The 17,723-nt window shown below is 47.2% G+C and overlaps 1 protein-coding gene across 6 annotated transcripts in view; it reads left to right on the top strand.

Annotated features, from left to right (window-relative positions):
• TTBK1 (tau tubulin kinase 1) overlaps positions 1-17,723 on the top strand; it is a 291,447-nt gene that overhangs the window by 132,965 nt on the left and 140,759 nt on the right. For all 6 annotated transcript variants that reach the window (XM_056552932.1, XM_056552933.1, XM_056552930.1 and 3 more), the window contains one exon: positions 4,485-4,632. In XM_056552932.1, the coding sequence (XP_056408907.1) occupies positions 4,485-4,632 (148 nt within the window). The remainder of the gene's footprint in view (positions 1-4,484; positions 4,633-17,723) is intronic.

Below are 17,723 nucleotides of genomic sequence, written 5' to 3'. Positions count from 1 at the left end.
CCCATCTGTGTCCACACCTGTATGTTCAGCACGTTGTCTCAGCTCTTCAAGGGAAGGGTCACTGCGCAGAGCTTCCCCGAAATGCTCATTTCCCTCCCCCCATCTCGTGGTATCAGGGAGCACATTTCCCCCAGATGAACTAGCATCTCCACCTTCCTCTGCCGGGGCTTGCAAGTCACACAGCTTGCCCCTTGTATCACCATCCTCCCTTCCTTTTAAAGCTGCAGCCCTGGCATGCTTCTGACGCGTTACCACTGCCACCATTGGTATGCCTCCCTGGGGTTTACCTTACTCCCCCTCAGTTCCAGACATAACAATACAGGCATCATACACAGGGCTATCACTCCTTCCCTTCTCCTCCTTAGGGTCACAGGATTGGGACATATCACTCACTGCTGGGCCCTCATCCTTACATGTCACCAGGGGCACACCAACCCCTCCCCCTAGCCCATCTCCACTAGGTGTTGGCATTGGCAATGCATTGTAACCACATTTTACAATACACCCCATTCCACTTTTGGAAAACATTACTGGTTCAGTCACAGGTAAACAATTATCAATCCCCTGCACTCCCTCCCAGTTACCACATTTCGCAGTGTCTCCCAAAGTCTCGCACAGTACCTCAGAATGAACAGGGCTCTCTCCTAGCCCTTCTGGTGTGCAGGTAGTGTCCTCTGGAGCATAATGACAGAGAATCCGATCCAAATCATTCCCCAGCAGAACATGAACAGGGATGTCCTCAGAGACCCCCACCTCCCGCAAACCTTTGCCTGTACCCCAATCCAGGTACACACGGGCCATGGGCACAGCAGGCCGCACACTTCCAATTCCTTTTAAAGCCATGGTTCTTCCAGGGATGATGTCCTCTGTATCCACCACTTCAGGCCGCACCAAGGTAAAGGAGGCTCCAGAATCTTGCAACCCCACTGTCACCCGGTCACCCACAGTTACACTCTGTAGGTTATCCGCTCTTTTCTCCACCGTTCCGGACACCAGAAGAATGGCTGTGTGTCCTCCAGCTACTGGTGGAGAATTCTTTTTGTTGGGGCAAGTGGCACTCAGGTGCCCAATATTGTTTCATCTGTAACATCGGCGGGTGTCCCCCTGACCCAATGTGGCTCCTGTTGCTTTTGGGAATAATGGCAAGTATTTCCTGGCTGACCTGGTGGTGCTCTGTGGGTGTGTGGCTCCCCTCCAGGTACTTGCTCCAACTTGTGCAGATCCACGCTTTGCTGCTGGCGCCCGGTTGTTGGCAAAGTCATCTCCTAGTTCTGCTGCTTCCATGACTGTCTTGGGCTTGCGGTCCAAAATCCACTCTCTGGCTTCAAAGCTCCGTGTTTGGAGAAACTGATCCAGGACCATCAAGTCCTCCAGGGCCTCATAGGTAGTGACTTGTAGGCCCCCAGTCCATAGCCTGAATGCAGTCCTTAGCTGACCTGCATGTTGAGTGCAGCTTTCTGTGGCACTTTGTTGCAAAGTCCGAAACTTTTTCCGATAAGTCTCTGGAGTCAGATTAAAACTTTTGAGCAGGGCAGATTTTATTGCCTCATAGTCCTGGTCACTCTCAGAGGGAAGCGAAGCAAACACATCCAGAGCTTTCCCTCTCAGCCGTGGGGTTAGATATCGTCCCCACTGTTCCTTAGGTAGATGGAACTGCCGGCAAACCTTTTCAAATCCCCTCAGGAACACATCCAGATCACCATCTTTCTCCAACATGGGGAAATGTTCCAAGCGGGGTTTGTGGTCTCCTTGATCCTGCACATCACTCCGTGCGGATGAAGCTTCCCCTCTCAGCCTCAAAACCTCCAGTTCATGCCTTCGCTGGGCCTCTCTTTCTGCCGCCTCTCTCTCTGCGGCTTGTGCCTGGGCCTCTCTCTCTGTGGCTTGTGCCTGGGCCTCTCTCTCTCTGCTGCCTCTCTCTCTGCAGCTCGTATCTGGACCTCTCTCTCTGCAGCTCGTACTTGTGCCTCTCTTTCTGCAGTTCGGTACTGGAGAAGCAGTTGGAGTTTCATATTGGCATCCACATTCCCAAGGTGTTGTAAGGCAGTCCGCATATAAGAGTCCAAGGCCTCATGTGGAGTACTGTCCTGATGGGGAGTAATGTTGTATTCCCCAGGAGATATCAGTCCTTGGATGACAGTTCCAGCTTTAGGACTTTGCCTCATGTCACTCGGCTCTTCTACACGGGCATCATACTCCACAAGATCAGCAATAAGATGTTCCTTGTTCTTTCCTGCAGTAGGGATGTCCTTTTCTTGGCACATTAGCTCCAGTGCAGTCTTGGACTGCTTGCGATATGCCTCCATATTTCCGAGATGAGACAGAGGAGGTAAAACAGGAGATGGGGAGGACAGAACTGTCTTGCACTCTTTTTGTATGTCTTTTAAACCAGCCTATCGGTCCAGCCAAGACATTAGAGAGAGTGTGATGGTGCAAGGGTTAAAGCCGCCAGACCTCTGGGTATCCACTACTAATCCCAGCAAGTCACCAAATTAACTCTTAATTAAACGTGTTTCACCCGAGCGGCCTTCAGAAAGGGGAGCTCATATATTTAGAGATCAAAGACTAGAGCTGATTAATTAAACCTTTATTCTGATAAAAGGTATCACAGTGCTATGCATAAAAATAAACAAATGACATACAGTTACAAAAATATATAAAAGAGTTTTGCAAGGCAAGTTCAGAAAACAAAAGATGAAGTTCTTACAGCATGATGATATAGCAGTTCCAAGAGATAAGTTTCAGCTGTTCTTAGGATGGTCTTGTCGGCTTGTGGCCCAGCTTTTAACAACCAACTTTTATTCTAGCATTGTTTTAAATAACATATCTGCTTTCTTTGGAGGGGGACTCCATTCCCCCCTCCCCTCTGATCCCACCAGGGGGTCTTCTCTCTTCCTGGCCCCTTATCTGTTTGATTATATGATGGGACCAGTGTGCACGACTTCAAAGGAGATACCAAGACATAAAATGCAATACACAAAACAGTTTGAATGACCCCTCACCCATGTCTTAGTTTATACACAGATATAATTTATAATACACATATAGGATTTTAATAATCAGGCCTTGGGCCTGACAGGAGTATTGGTGTAGACACCATGGTGATGATAATGTCTGGTTTATGGAGTGTTGGTGTAGACACCATGGTGATGATGATGTCTGGTGTGTTGGTGTAGAGACCATGGTATAATGTCTGGTGTATAGAGTGTTGGTGTAGACACCATGTTGATGATAATGTCTGGTGTTGGTGTAGATATCATGGTGAGGATAATGTCTGGTGTTGGGAGTGTTGGTGTAGACACCATGTTGATGATAATGTCTGGTGTTGGTGTAGATACCATGGTGAGGATGATGTCTGGTGTTGGGAGTGTTGATGTAGACACCATGGTGGTGATGATGTCTGGTGTTGGGAGTGTTGATGTAGACACCATGGTGGTGATGATGTCTGGTGTATGGTGTGTTGGTGTAGACACCATGGTGGTGATAATGTCTGGTGTATGGAGTGTTGGTTTAGACACCATGGTGGTGATAATGTATGGTGTGTATGGTGTGTTGGTGTAGACACCATGGTGATGATAATGTCTGGTGTATGGTGTGTTGGTGTAGCCATGGTGATGATTATGTCTGGTGTATGGTGTGTTGGTGTAGACACCATGGTGATGATAATGTCTGGTGTATGGTGTGTTGGTGTAGACACCATGGTGGTGATAATGTCTGGTGTATGGTGTGTTGGTGTAGACACCATGGTGATTATGTCTGGTGTATGGTGTGTTGGTGTAGACACCATGGTGATTATGTCTGGTGTATGGTGTGTTGGTGTAGACACCATGGTGATGATAATGTATGGTGTGTTGGTGTAGACATCATGGTGGTGATAATGTCTGGTGTATGGTGTGTTGGTGTAGACACCATGGTGGTGATAATGTCTGGTGTATGGTGTGTTGGTGTAGACACCATGGTGGTGATAATGTCTGGTGTATGGTGTGTTGGTGTAGACACCATGGTGATTATGTCTGGTGTATGGTGTGTTGGTGTAGACACCATGGTGATTATGTCTGGTGTATGGTGTGTTGGTGTAGACACCATGGTGATGATAATGTATGGTGTGTTGGTGTAGACATCATGGTGGTGATAATGTCTGGTGTATGGTGTGTTGGTGTAGACACCATGGTGGTGATAATGTCTGGTGTATGGTGTGTTGGTGTAGACACCATGGTGGTGATAATGTCTGGTGTATGGTGTGTTGGTGTAGACACCATGGTGATTATGTCTGGTGTATGGTGTGTTGGTGTAGACACCATGGTGGTGGTGATGTCTGGTGTATGGAGTGTTGGTGTAGACACCATGGTGGTGGTGATGTCTGGTGTATGGTGTGTTGGTGTACACACCATACACCAGGTAGACACCATGGTGGTGATTATTTCTGGTGTTGGGTATGTATTTATCCCTGAGGTTGTTTGCCAAGTGTACTGTTTTTCTTGTAGCTGAAGAAGATTGGCGGTGGAGGGTTTGGAGAGATCTATGAGGCCATGGATTTGCTGACTCGGGAGAATGTTGCCCTGAAAGTGGAATCAGCACAGCAACCTAAGCAAGTTCTGAAAATGGAGGTGGCTGTCTTAAAGAAGCTTCAAGGTGATCATTAGTCCTGAGGAACATTTATTTATTTGAGTCTTTTTTTAAAGGGTCCCTGTCATTATAAAAAAAATGTTGATATGTCCACAGTCTGGTCCACAGTCTTGATCATTTGGGTTGGATGGTTCAGACCCCCAGCGATTGGTTGGTATCGCCTGTAGTGTCGTGCAGCCCCCTGCGATCTCTGTCTTGCTTGAGACATTATAAATCTATGAAGCTTGTCCCGTGCAGGTTGCTGGGTAGAGAAGTGATTAGGTGGGCACTTCACCGGCTATACCTAGAGATCGGCGGGGGTCTGTCTGTTGCTGCGACATCATGTTTTTTATAATGACGGACAGTTTTAATCCATCATATGATCCTCACCCCGCTCTATAGGGCTGATGTGCAAGGTGTTGTATGTGTGTGTTACATCGTACGCTCACGGCACTCCCATAGAGATTCTTGAGCCTTGGACTGTTCAGAATAATCACAATCAAATAGACGTATGAGCTGTATTATAGCTTAACATTTATTTAGTTACATTTAAAATAAATTGTCCTCTAAGTAGAGTATAATACTAGGGCAATGGTGTCCAAGGAGAAGTGGGGTATGAGGCTGAGCGAGCAAAAAAGGCCCACAGATTTAACCCTTACCAGGCTGCCCAAGTGTATGCTTTAACTCCTGCAACATGAAAGATACAAATCCCAAATTGTCCCACGAGTCCCAACGCATTTCCCTCTTCAGATAAGCATAACAATTATATGCTTCAGTACCTAAATTGGCAGGATAGCAAAGTACAAAAGGATATGGGTGCGGTAATACTTAAAAGGAGTACTATTGTGAAGATTTTCTTCATCCTATTGTGTCCATGCTACAAAAACAAACATTAACTCACCTTCCTCTGTTCCCCGTTGCACCGCTTTGGCTTTTCGGTCCTCCGGTCTGGTCTCCTTCCTCCTTCCGTGCACACGGATTGTTAATCACCTGCAGCAATGTGTCGGTGATTGGAGTGCAGTGTCATGTAAGGAACCTTGGCCCCGCCTTCTCTCTGCTTCCCGGGCTTCTTAAATGACAATGCGCTCAGCCTATTACTGGCCAAGGCGGGACATCGCTGCACCCGGCTAATACACTGACTGCAGTGTGACTATCCGTGCACACGGAAGAAGGAAGGATACCGGACTAGAGGACCGAAGAGCTATAGCAGAGCAACGGGGGAACGGAGGAAGGTAAGTTAGTGTTAGTTTGTTTGCTTTTTTTTTTTTTTTTTGAAGTCTGGGCACAATAGTGTGAAGAAAATTTTCACAACAGTACTACTTTAACCCCTTTAAAGGAGTACTCCGGCGCACATTTTTCTCATTTTATCCCGTCCAGGCTGCAAAATAAAAGAAAACGCACTCTCTCTTACCTGCCAACGAGCCCCCGTAGCTCTGGTACACTCCGGTACAGGTGTTCGGTCCCCGGGCTGTATTCTTCTTACTTCCCGGCACGTCACACGTAGCTTCAGCCTATCACCGGCCGCAGTGATGTCCCGCCTCTGCCGGTGATAGGCTGAAGCTCCGTGTGACGTGCCGGGCTAACAGGAAGTAAGAAGAATACAGCCCGGGGACCGAACTCCTGTACCGGACTGTACCAGAGCTCCGGGGGCTCGTTGGCAGGTAAGAGAAAGTGCGTTTTATTTTATTTTGCAGCCCGGACCGGATAAAATGGGAAAAGTGCGCGCTGGACTACTCCTTTAAGGACACAGCCCATTTTCACCTTTAAGGACCCGGCCATTTTTTGCACATCTGACCACTGTCACTTTTAAGCATTAATAACTGATGCTTTTACTTTTCATTCTGATTCCGAGAGAGTTTTTCATGACATATTCTATTTCATGTTAGTTGTAAATTTTGTCGATCTTGCTTCATTTCTTGGTGAAAAATTCAAAAATCTGATTGTGCATTTTTCTAACTTTGATGCTCTCTGCTTATAAGGAAAATAGACATTCCAAATTAATGATATATTGATTCACATATACAATGGGGGAGATTTATCAAACAATTTAGACTGGTTTTTCCTGTCCTGTGCGACTTTTCTGCGACTTTTGCTCTAGAGGATTTTTAGAACATGATGCATGCTAGTCTATTTTAGACGGAAATGCACTGGAAAATGCATTGGTGCTGAATTTATCAAGTGCGACTTTTGTGCGACAAGTCGCATCTGCCCAAAATACGCTGAAATGTCAGACCATGTTGGAGCGGGTGTAAATGCAGTTTAAGCTGTAGACCCTGAAGTCTGAGCACAGAATTTATCAAGGGCTGTGAGACCTATAGACAGAAGACGACCACATACGCTGGTCTATAAGCATGCCCAGAATAGACTAGATTAGGAAATGTCCCCCAATATGTCTACTTTATGTTGACATCATATAGTTGACATGTTTTTACTTTTGGACGACGGCTTCAAAGTTCAGCAGCAATTTTCCAATTTTTCACAATTTTCTAAATCAGAATTTTTCAGGGACCAGTTCAGTTTTGAAGTGGATTAGAGGGGTCTTCATATTAGAAATACCCCATAAATGACCCCATTATAAAAACTGCACCCCTCAAAGTATTCTAAATGACATTCAGTAAGTGTGTTAACCCTTTAGGTGTTTCACAGGAATAACAGCAAAGTGAAGGAGAAAACTCAAAATCTTAATTTTTTTTACACTGGCATGTTCTTGTAGACCCTTTTTTAAATTTGTACAAGGGGTAATAGGAGAAAAAGACCCCCCAAATTTGTAACCCAATTTCTCTCGAGTAAGGAAATACCTCATATGTGTATGTCATGTGTTCGGTGGGCGCAGTAGAGGGCTCAGAAGGGAAGAAGCAACAATGGGATTTTGGAGAGTGAATTTTGCTGAAATGGTTTTGGGGGCATGTCACATTTAGGAAGCAGTAGTATAGGTAACGGCAATCAGGCACTGCAGCTGCGTAGACAGACTCACTTGATCCTTAATGGAAAGTATTGATGTGGGTGATATTCCACGGGGGTGCAAGCTGACCAGAAGAAGCGTCACTTCCGACGTGAAACTAGTCGTTTTGTGGTACGCCCCCTGCACCTGTGAGCTCCGGCTCTCGCTCCCCGCACCTTCAGCTCGTTGCTTGCCGCATAGCTGTATTTTGACACTGAAAATAAAGTACTTTGTGGCAAATTTCATATACGGGTGAGTGCAGCTTTATTTCTACTTGCTTCTTCTTATGAATCACATTTAGGAAACCCCAATGGTGCCAGAACAGCAGAAAACCACCACATGGCATACCATTTTGGAAACTACACCCCTCAAGGCATGTAACAAGGGGTCCAGTGAGCCTTAATACCCCACAGGTGTTTCACGACTTTTTGTTAAAGTTGGGTGTGTAAATGGAAAAAAAAAATTTCCACTAAAATGCAGGTTTTTCCCAGGGTTTTTTCCCAGGGGTTATAGAAGAAAATGACCCCCAAAATATGTAACCCCATTTCTTCTGAGTATGGAAATACCCCATGTGTGGACGTCAAGTGCTCTGCTGGCGCACTACACTGCTCAGAAGAGAGGGAGCGTCATTGGGATTTTGGAGAGAGAATTTGTTTGGAATAGAAGTCGGGGGCCATGTGTGTTTACAAAGCCCCCCGTGGTGCCAGAACAGTGGACCTCCCCCCACACATGTGACCCAATTTTGGAAACTACACCCCTCACAGAATTTAGTAAGGGAGCATTTACACCCCACTGCCGTTTAACAGATCTTTAGAACAGTGGGCTGTGCAAATGAAAAATTAAATTTTTCATTTTTACGGACCACTGTTCCAAAAATCTGTCAGACACCTGTGGGGCGTAAATGCTAACTGTACCCCTTATTACATTACATGAGGGGGGTAGTTTCCAAAATGGGGTCACATGTGGGGTGGGGGGGGGGGGAGGTTCCATTGTTCTGCCACTATGGAGGCTTTGTAAACACACGTGGCCTTCAATTACGGACAGATTTTCTCTTCAAAATCCCAATGGCGCTCATTCTCTTCTGAGCATTGTAGTTCGCCCGCAGAGCACTTTACATCCACACATGGGGTATGGTCTTACTCAGAAGAAATAGGGTTACTAATTTTGGGGGGCTTTTTTCCTATTTTCCCTTGTGAAAATGAAAACTTTAGGGTAACACCAGCATTTTAGTGAAAAAAATTTTTTTTTGTCTTTTTTCCATCCAATTTTAATGAAAATTCGTCAAACACCTGTGGGGTGTTAAGGCTCACTATACCCCTTGTTACGTTGTAGTTGTAGTTTCCAAAATGGGGTCACATGTGGGTATTTATTTTTTTGCGTTTATGTCAGAACCGCTGTAAAATTAGCCACCCCTGTGCAAATCACCAATTTAGGCCTCAACTGTACATAGTGCGCTCTCACTCCTGAGCTTTGTTGTGCGCTCGCAGAGCATTTTACGCCCACATATGGGGTATTTCCGTGCTCAGGAGAAATTGCGTTACAATTTTTGGGGGTCTTTTTTCCTTTTACCACTTGTGAAAATAAAAAGTATGGGGCAACTTTTTCCTTTTCATATGGGGGGCAAACCTCCACCTGTTTCAAAACTACAACTCCCAGCATGTACTGGCAGACCGTGCTTGCTGGGAGTTGTACTTTGGCAACAGCTGGTTGGAAAACCTTCAGTTAGGTTCTGTTACCTAACTCAGTATTTTCAAACCAGTGTGCCTCTAGCTGTTGAAAAAACTACAACTCCCAGCATGTACTGATCGCTGAAGGGAATGCTGGGAGATGTAGTTATGCAACAGCTGGAGGCACGCAACTACAACTCCCAGCATGCTGAGCCAGCTGTTTGCTGTGGGGGCATGCTGGGATTTGCAGTTTTGCAACATCTGAAGGGCTACAGTTTAGAGACCACTGCACAGTGATCTCCAAACTGTGGCCCTCCAGCTGTTGCAAAACTACAAATCCCAGCATGCACAAACAGCTGTCTGGGCATACTGGGAGTTGTAGTTTTGCAACATCTGGAGGGCTACAGTTTAGAGACCACTGTATAGTGGTCTCAAACTGTAGCCCTCTAGATGTTGCTAGGCAACTCACCCGCTTCCGTAGTCTGCAGCAGGGAGCCAGCCACACGTCATCGCCGTCCGCCGATCGCCGCCGATGGGTAAGTGACCTCCGGCATCGGTCACAGGACGGTTCCCCCATTCTGCCCCCACTATTGGGTGGGCAGAACGAGAGAACGAGTGTAAAAACCCCCACCTCTGATCTGCTATTGGTCGTCTCTTCTTGATGACCAATAGCAGGGATCACTCCTATCCCTTCAGGGGGATCGTTGGTATCTTGGACAACCGCGATCCCCCTTATATTCCTGGTCACCGGGTCACCATAGACCCGTATGATCCGGAATTGGCGCAAATCGCCGGTGTGAATTCACCGGCAATTTGTGTCGATCGCCGACATGGGGAGTCTCAGGACCCCCCTGTGCATTTGCACAGGAATGCCTGCTGAATTATTATAGTAGGCATCCCGATCGGGTCCCCGCCCGGCACGTGGCGGGGACCGGAATTCCCACGGGCGTACAGGTACGCCCTGGGTCCTTAACGATCAAAAACCCAGGGCGTATCCATACGCCCTTGGTCCTTAAGGGATTAATGCAACACCAGATAGGGAGCTAACCTGTCCACTAAGAGACCACTCAGGTCCTGTGATCGTCACACAAAGAGAGGATTTCCAGGATAAAAAGTCTCCTCCCCTCAAGGCAGCAACAAGATAATGGCATCCCACATTGGCGCTATGGTCAGCTGTTAGACTGAATTAGCAAACTACTCTGAGGATACAGGGCTGGAAGAATGGCCGGTGCTTTCTGGCAAAAGATTCTGCCTAAAATAGACAATGAAAGCTTGTACCAGCCCTAGTGTCCCCCCAGATGTCAGAATCTGAGGAGATCCCTGTTACGTTGCATCAGGAGAACATCTACCATGGTTGTGTGTCTCCCACCATCCCCTGCAAAGACAATGAAATGTGATAATGTCATGTGACCTGCCTTAGGGAGGGCGATATGAATACTGTTGTTTTTCCTCAATAAATCAGTTTATGTTCTGAGTTCACATGAACCAGAGGTGTGTGGTGTCTTTACTGAGGAAAAAGGGTCATAAGGATTGCATTATCTCGGAACAACACAGAGCTACCCAGTCAGGGGATAAGGTCCTCATTACAACTGGTGGCAGTGGAGGGATTGATCCCACTACTAGGGTGACTTTCAAACCAGCAATTGGCATCCCCACTTTGTAAGAATTGAGCAGTACCATGAAACTCTAAAGAGGGAGACCTTGAAAGAACTGCTGAAGCTTCGTGGACAGACATCTGGTAATAAAACCAAAGCCGTGGTGATCGAGGAGTTGCGTGAGTTAGATCAGTAAGGAGGAGAGGTCTGGGCTGAGGGTCCTGATCAATGGGAACTCTGGGCAGAGGGTCCTGATCAATGGGAAACAAATAAGCAGCTGGAGAGGCAACTTACGATGATCACCTGGATGAGTAGGTGAACCGAGTGCTGGATCATGTGCACATGCTGGAGCAGGGAAGCCGAACAAGCCAGCAGAAAGTGGATCAATGGCAAGAAAGCTGCGAGGTACTCGAGGAGGAGACCCAAGTTAGTGAGACTGCCCCTGACTGCAACCCCGACGAGTACCTAGTTAGTGCCCCAGATAATGTTATTGTCCTGCCAATAGGCCATGGGCCACTGAAGCAGAGTTTTGGGAAGCCACCCTTGCTGATCCTACATTAGCATGGTATTGGGAGCGTGCAAGGCTGAACCGGCAAAGCCAAGTGATGGTAAAATTACATGGAGCCAGGGGATGGTAAACCCATATGGAGCCTGGGGATGTTATACCGGCTTATGGAGGGCTTAAAGCTCACCAAGGTACCTAAGAAGAAACTGGTTGTACTGAACTGACCTTATGCGAGTAAGCCATGGCATTCCCCTAGCCTGCCACTTCAGAATTAACCGTGCCAGGAATTGCTTGACTCTGAACTTTTAGTGGCCCGGGCTATCCGAGGAATTGAAAGCAGCAGAGTCACCCCTAGAATATGAGAAGCTGCAGAAACACCCCTAGAATATGAGGAGCAGCAGAGACACCCCTAGAATATGAGGAGCAGCAGAGACACCCCTAGAATATGAGGAGCAGCAGAGACAACCCTAGAATATAAGTAGCTGCAGGAATACATGGGCCCCATGGCCGACACAACCAGTGAAGGGACTCAGGGAGGGGAGTAGTAGTTGTTGGGAGAGTCTCCTGGAGACACAGGATTGCAGGATTGTGTTTACACCACAAGTCTCTCACAATCAACGATAACATTCTAATAGTGGCCATAATCTATATAGAAGTCAACAGGATAACAAAAATGTAAAGAGTACTCGCTCTGTGTGGCGGAAAACAAAACTACAATTTGATAACGGCAGGTCAAAACTGAGCAAGTTGGAATCCCACCACCCTAGATCTCTATCATGAGTGTGCTATCCAATAGTAACTTAGCTATGAAGCTAAAACAGCTAAGACTCACAAAGAGTCACACAGACCCATTGGCCTATAGTTGTTAGATGTTCCACCACCTCCCGAAATTTTCCACTTGCGAAAAGTGAGTCTTGTAGACTGTGGTTTATGGGACATTATAGGGGGTTGGAGGAGGAGGGTGTCGTCAGTGGAGAGTGTTTTTTTATTTTTTATTTTTTTTTATTTTTTTGTGTGTGTCTAGTCTTCTATTAACAACACTACTGTGAGTATAGTAACTTGGAATGTAAGAGGGCTCAATGATGGGAGAAAAAGGTGTACAATCCTGGATAGGGTGAATAAATTCCTCCCAGCAATTGTTTGTCTTGTTGAGACGCTGTTATGGGCAGCACTCCTTTCTTCTATTCCGGCTGTGATCGCCCCCTCTCTCCTGGCATCTGCAGCCCCGGTACTCATGGTGCGGGACGTACCTGCACGCATGTCTCTGGTGTTGGTATGGGCAACGCTCTGGCTGCTCAGTCAGGCCATCAGCGCACCCCTTTCTATAGTTGTGGCGGCTCCGGGACTTCGTCCTAACTATGATTTACCCTCCATGCCAAGTTACATCTGGGAAACCTGTGTGCACGAATCGTGCCAGGGGTAGCGACCTGGGTGCTGCCTTCCGCAGCAAGTCCATCCCGCTTTGCTCTGATGAAAACCAGCGGCACCTTAGATTCCTCTGCCTGGTATGGTTCAGACATAGTTCTCACAGGTCAGCAGATCCACTACCCTGCTGCTTACAGTAAGATCCGGCCATGGATCCAGCCCAGGTTCCTCTGCCGAGTGTTGCCGACCTCTCTACCATTGTTGCACAGCAGTCAGCATAGATTGAACAACAAGCACAGTAGATGCCTCAGCTTTCTGCACTTGTGCAGCAGCTCAGAGCTACACAACAGCCTCAACCCTCGCCGGCTGAACCATCCGCGACTACTGTTCCTCTTGCTTCTGCTGGCTCCAAGACTCGTCTATCTCTACCTACTTAATATGACAGAGACCCAAAGTTGTGCAGGGGCTTTATAACTCAGTGTTCAATGCACCTTGAACTTCAAGTGGACCAGTTTCCTACTGAGCGAGCCAAAGTGCCCTTTATCATCAGTCTTCTTTCCAGGAAAGCTTTGGCCTGGGCTACACAGCTGTGGGACTGCAATAACCTGTTGTCCTCTAACCTCCGGACTTTCCTTGCTCAATTCTGAAATGTATTCGAGGAACTGGCTTGGGGTTCTTCGGCGGAGACTGCCCTACTGAATCTGTCAAGGAGATTCTTCTTTGGGAGAATATGCAGTACAGTTCCACATCTTTGCCTCTGAACTGGCCTGGAACAATGAGGCTTTGTGCGCTACTTTTAAAAAGGGCCTCTCAAGTAGGATCAAGGATGCTTTGGCAGCGCGAGATCTTCCATCCTCCCTGACTGATCTCATCAATTTAGCTACTCGAATCGACGTATGGTTCTTGGAGAGACAGGAGAAGCTACGCCGAGAGAGGGAACCACTCCGGTCACGGCGTTACCCTCGTTTGGCCCCGTGTTTAAATGTCCACTTCTACCATCTACTCCACCAGCAGGAGCCCATGAATGTGGACCTCATCAGACTTTCTAAACAAGAACCGACCCGCAATGAGGACTTGTGCCTTTATTGTGCCAGTCCTGAACACTTCCTTAAAGAGTGTACTCTTCGTCCACAGCGTTCAGGAATCGCTCGAACTTAGGAGAGTTTTGTAGGAGGAGAGGCGTCCCTGGGTGTGAATAGTACCTCTCCACGTTTGACCATGCCTGTTTAAATTCATACTCCTACGAAGTCTTCGTACTTTGCCTTTACCTTCCTGGACTCCTGTTCCGCAGGAAGCTTTATTGACGCAACCCTGGTCCAGAAACATTGTTTACCTGTGTCTCGGCTAGTTAAGCCCCTGTATATCGCTTCTGTTAATGGAGAGAACCTGAAAGGTACGGTTCTTTTCCGCACTGAACCTCTCATCATGCAAGTGTGAGTGTTGCATAAAGAGTAGATACAGTTCTTAGTGCTTCTTCATTGTACCTCCTTGGACTTCCTTGGCTTCAGCGTCATTCTCCGCAATTTGATTGGAACTCTGGAGAACTTAAAACTTAAAAGTCCTCTCAGGGACTTAAAATCACAATCAACAAACTCTACCCTTTGCCCTTGATTTCAGAACTTTTGATCGCCTACGTGGAGCTAGAATCTTCACTAAATTAGATCTGTGGGGGGCATACAATTTAATTTGCATTCGAGAAAGTGATGAATGGAAAATGGCTTTTAACACTCGTGACTGCCATTTTGAGTACCTTGGCATGCCTTTCGGTCTTTGTAATGCCCCCACAGTTTGCCAATAATTTTCAAATGACATCTTTCGTGATCTATTGTATACCTACGTAGTAGATTATTTGGACGATATATTGATTCTCTCTCCCGATTTAAACCTTCATCGTCTTTGTCTGCCGCGTCTTGCAGCGTCTTCGGGAGAATCATTTGTTTGCCAAGTTGGAGAAATGCCTCTTTGACAGAACAAGTCTTCCTTTTCTGGGTTACATTGTCTCCCATCAAGGACTACAGATGTATCCAGCCAAGCTTTCTGCCGTTTTGGACTGTCCTCGTCCTTCTGGTTTACGTGCTATTCAACAATTTTTGGGGTTTGCCAACTACTACAGTCAATTTATTCCCCATTCTTTTTCTTTGTTGGCTGAAGGCTGAAGGGGCTTTTTCTCAGTTGAAATCTGCCTTTGCTTCAGCACCTCTTCTTTCAAGACCTAATCCTGAAAAACCGTTCTTTTTGGAGGTTGAAAAATCTTTTGTTGGAGCTGGTGCAGTTTTTTCTCAGAAGTCCCCCCCAAGGACAAAAACATTACTTTTGTTTTTTTCTTCAAGATCTTTTCTCTTGCGGAGAGAAACTATTCTATTGGGGATCAGGAACTCCTTGCGATCAAGCCGGCCTTAGAAGAATTGCGCCATCTTTTAGAGGGCTCTACACATCCTGTCAGCATTTTTACTGATCACACAAACCTTTTTATATCTACAATCTGCTCAACGCCTGAACCCCCTTCAAGCAAGATGGTCGCTCTTCTCCCAATTCAACATCATCATCATTCATTTTTGTCCTGCCGAAAAAGATGTTAGAGCCGATGTACTTTCTCGTTCCTCCGATATTGTTGGTCAGGATTTCACTCTTCGACATACCATCCCTCCTGAGTGCCTGATTACTGCGGCTCCAGCTTCTCTTCTTCAAGTCCCACCAGGGAAGATGTTCGTGCCCCCTCATCTCAGACATCGTGTCCTCAGTTGGGGACATTTCTCGCTGCTGGCTGGTCACTCTGGGATCACAAAGTCTTTGCAGTTGATCTCTCGATACTACTGGTGGCCGCATCTCAAACAAGATGCAATGATTATGTCAGTTCTTGTACTACCTGTGCTCGTGACAAGACTCCCCAGTTGAAACCTGCTGGACTCTTACAGCCCTTGCCATTTCCGGATATCCCCTGGACTCATATTGCCATGGATTTCATCACCGATCTGCCTCCTTCCTGTTACAATACTGTTATCTGAGTGGTCATTGATCGGTTTTCCAAGATGGCACATTTTATTCCTTTGCCCGGATTTCCTTCTGCTCCTCAGTTGGCCGAACATTTTTTTTTTAAATAAATCTTTCACCTACATTGTCTTCCTTCCCACATTGGAAACAAATTGTACCCCACGATCTGAGACAAATTCTGGCGTGCCCTTTTGTTCTTGTTTAACCCCTTCCCGCAGAATGTCATATATAAACGCCGGGTTGTGCAGTGCGTTCGCGCATCCCGGCGTTTATAAATGACATTCAGTTAACCCGGCGATGCGCAGCATCGCACGGGTTAACTGGCAGAAGTCCCGCTGTTTCCAGCAGGGGACAACTTCTGCTTTACCCCCAGGACCATCCATTGATGGTCCTGGTCAGCGATCACTGTGATTGGTCCCTGTGGACCAATCACAGTGATCTAGGGTGAAACTTCAGATCCCCCGCACTGCCCGCCCCTGGAAGTCGGGCAGAACGGGGGACGATGGCTGCGGGGGCTCACGGCATAGGTGGGGGAACACGTGGGGACCGGCAGCCTTACCAGATCCAGCGGCGGGACCGAGGAGCAGCGCGGGACCGGCCACGTGGACGAGGAGTGACGGGATCGGGAGGTGAGTATATGGTCCTCAGAAGCAGCAGTGAAGATCTTCACTGCTGCTTCTAGGAGTCTGAAAACTACAACTCCCAGCATGCCTAGACAGCCTTTGGCTGTCTGGGCATGCTGGGAGTTGTAGTTTTGCAACATCTGGAGGGCCCCAGTTTGGAGACCATTGTATAATGGTCTCCAATCTGTGCTCTTCCAGCTATTGCAAAACTACAACTCCCAGCATGCACTGACTGTCCAGGCATGCTGGGAGTTTTAGTTCAGCAACATCTGGCCCTTCAGATATTGCCGAACTACAACTCCCAGCATGCCCTTCAGCTGTCTGAGCATGCTGGGAGTTGTAGTTTTGCAACAACTGGAGACACACTGGTTGGGAAACATTGTCTCTAACTCAGTGTTTCCTAACCTGTGTGCCTCCAGCTGTTGCAAAACTATAACTCCGAGCATGCACTAACAGACCATGCATGCTGGGAGTTGTAGTTTTGCAACATCTGGAGGGCCCCAGTTTGGAGACCATTGTATAATGGTCTCCAATCTGTGCTCTTCCAGCTGTTGCAAAACTACAACTCCCAGTATGCACTGACTGTCCAGGCATGCTGGGAGTTTTAGTTCAGCAATATCTGGCCCTTCAGATGTTGCCGAACTACAACTCCCAGCATGCCCTTCAGCTGTCTGGGCATGCTGGGAGTTGTAGTTTTGCAACAACTGGAGACATACTGGTTGGGAAACATTGTCTGTTTCTAACTCAGTGTTTCCTAACCTGTGTGCCTTCAGCTGTTGCAAAACTATAACTCCCAGCATGCACTAACAGACCACGCATGCTGGGAGTTGTGGTTTTGCAACAGCTGGTGCACCCCCCCCCCCCCCCCCTGTGAATGTACAGGGTTCATTCACATGGGCGAGGCTTTTACAGTGGGTTTCTCGCTGCAAGTTTGAGATGCAGCAAATTTTGCGCTGGAAAACTCGCTGTAATCCCCCGCCCATGTGACTGTACCCTAAAAACACTACACTACACCTACACAAAATAAAATAAAAAGTTAAAAACACTACATATACACATACCCCTACACAGCCCCCCTCCCCCAATAAGAACGTCCGGTACACCACTGTTTCCAAAGCGGAGCCTCCAGCTGTTAAAAAACAACAACTCCCAGTATTGCCGGACAGCCATTGACTGTCCACGCATGCTTGGAGTTTTGCAACAGCTGGAGGCACCCTGTTTGGGAATCACTGGCGTAGAATACCCCTATGTCCACCCCTATGCAAATCCCTAATTTAGGCCTCAAATGCACATGGCGCTCTCACTTTGGAGCCCTGTCGTATTTCAAGGCAACAGTTTAGGGTCACATATGGGGTATCGCCGTACTCGGGAGAAATTGCGTTACAAGGTTTGGGGGGTATTTTCTTCTTTAACCCTTCATGAAAAGGAAAT

Source organism: Hyla sarda, unplaced genomic scaffold (assembly GCF_029499605.1).
Source record: "Hyla sarda isolate aHylSar1 unplaced genomic scaffold, aHylSar1.hap1 scaffold_212, whole genome shotgun sequence".
NCBI classification, from domain to species: domain Eukaryota; kingdom Metazoa; phylum Chordata; class Amphibia; order Anura; family Hylidae; genus Hyla; species Hyla sarda.
This window is presented reverse-complemented; position numbering and strand designations above follow the sequence as displayed.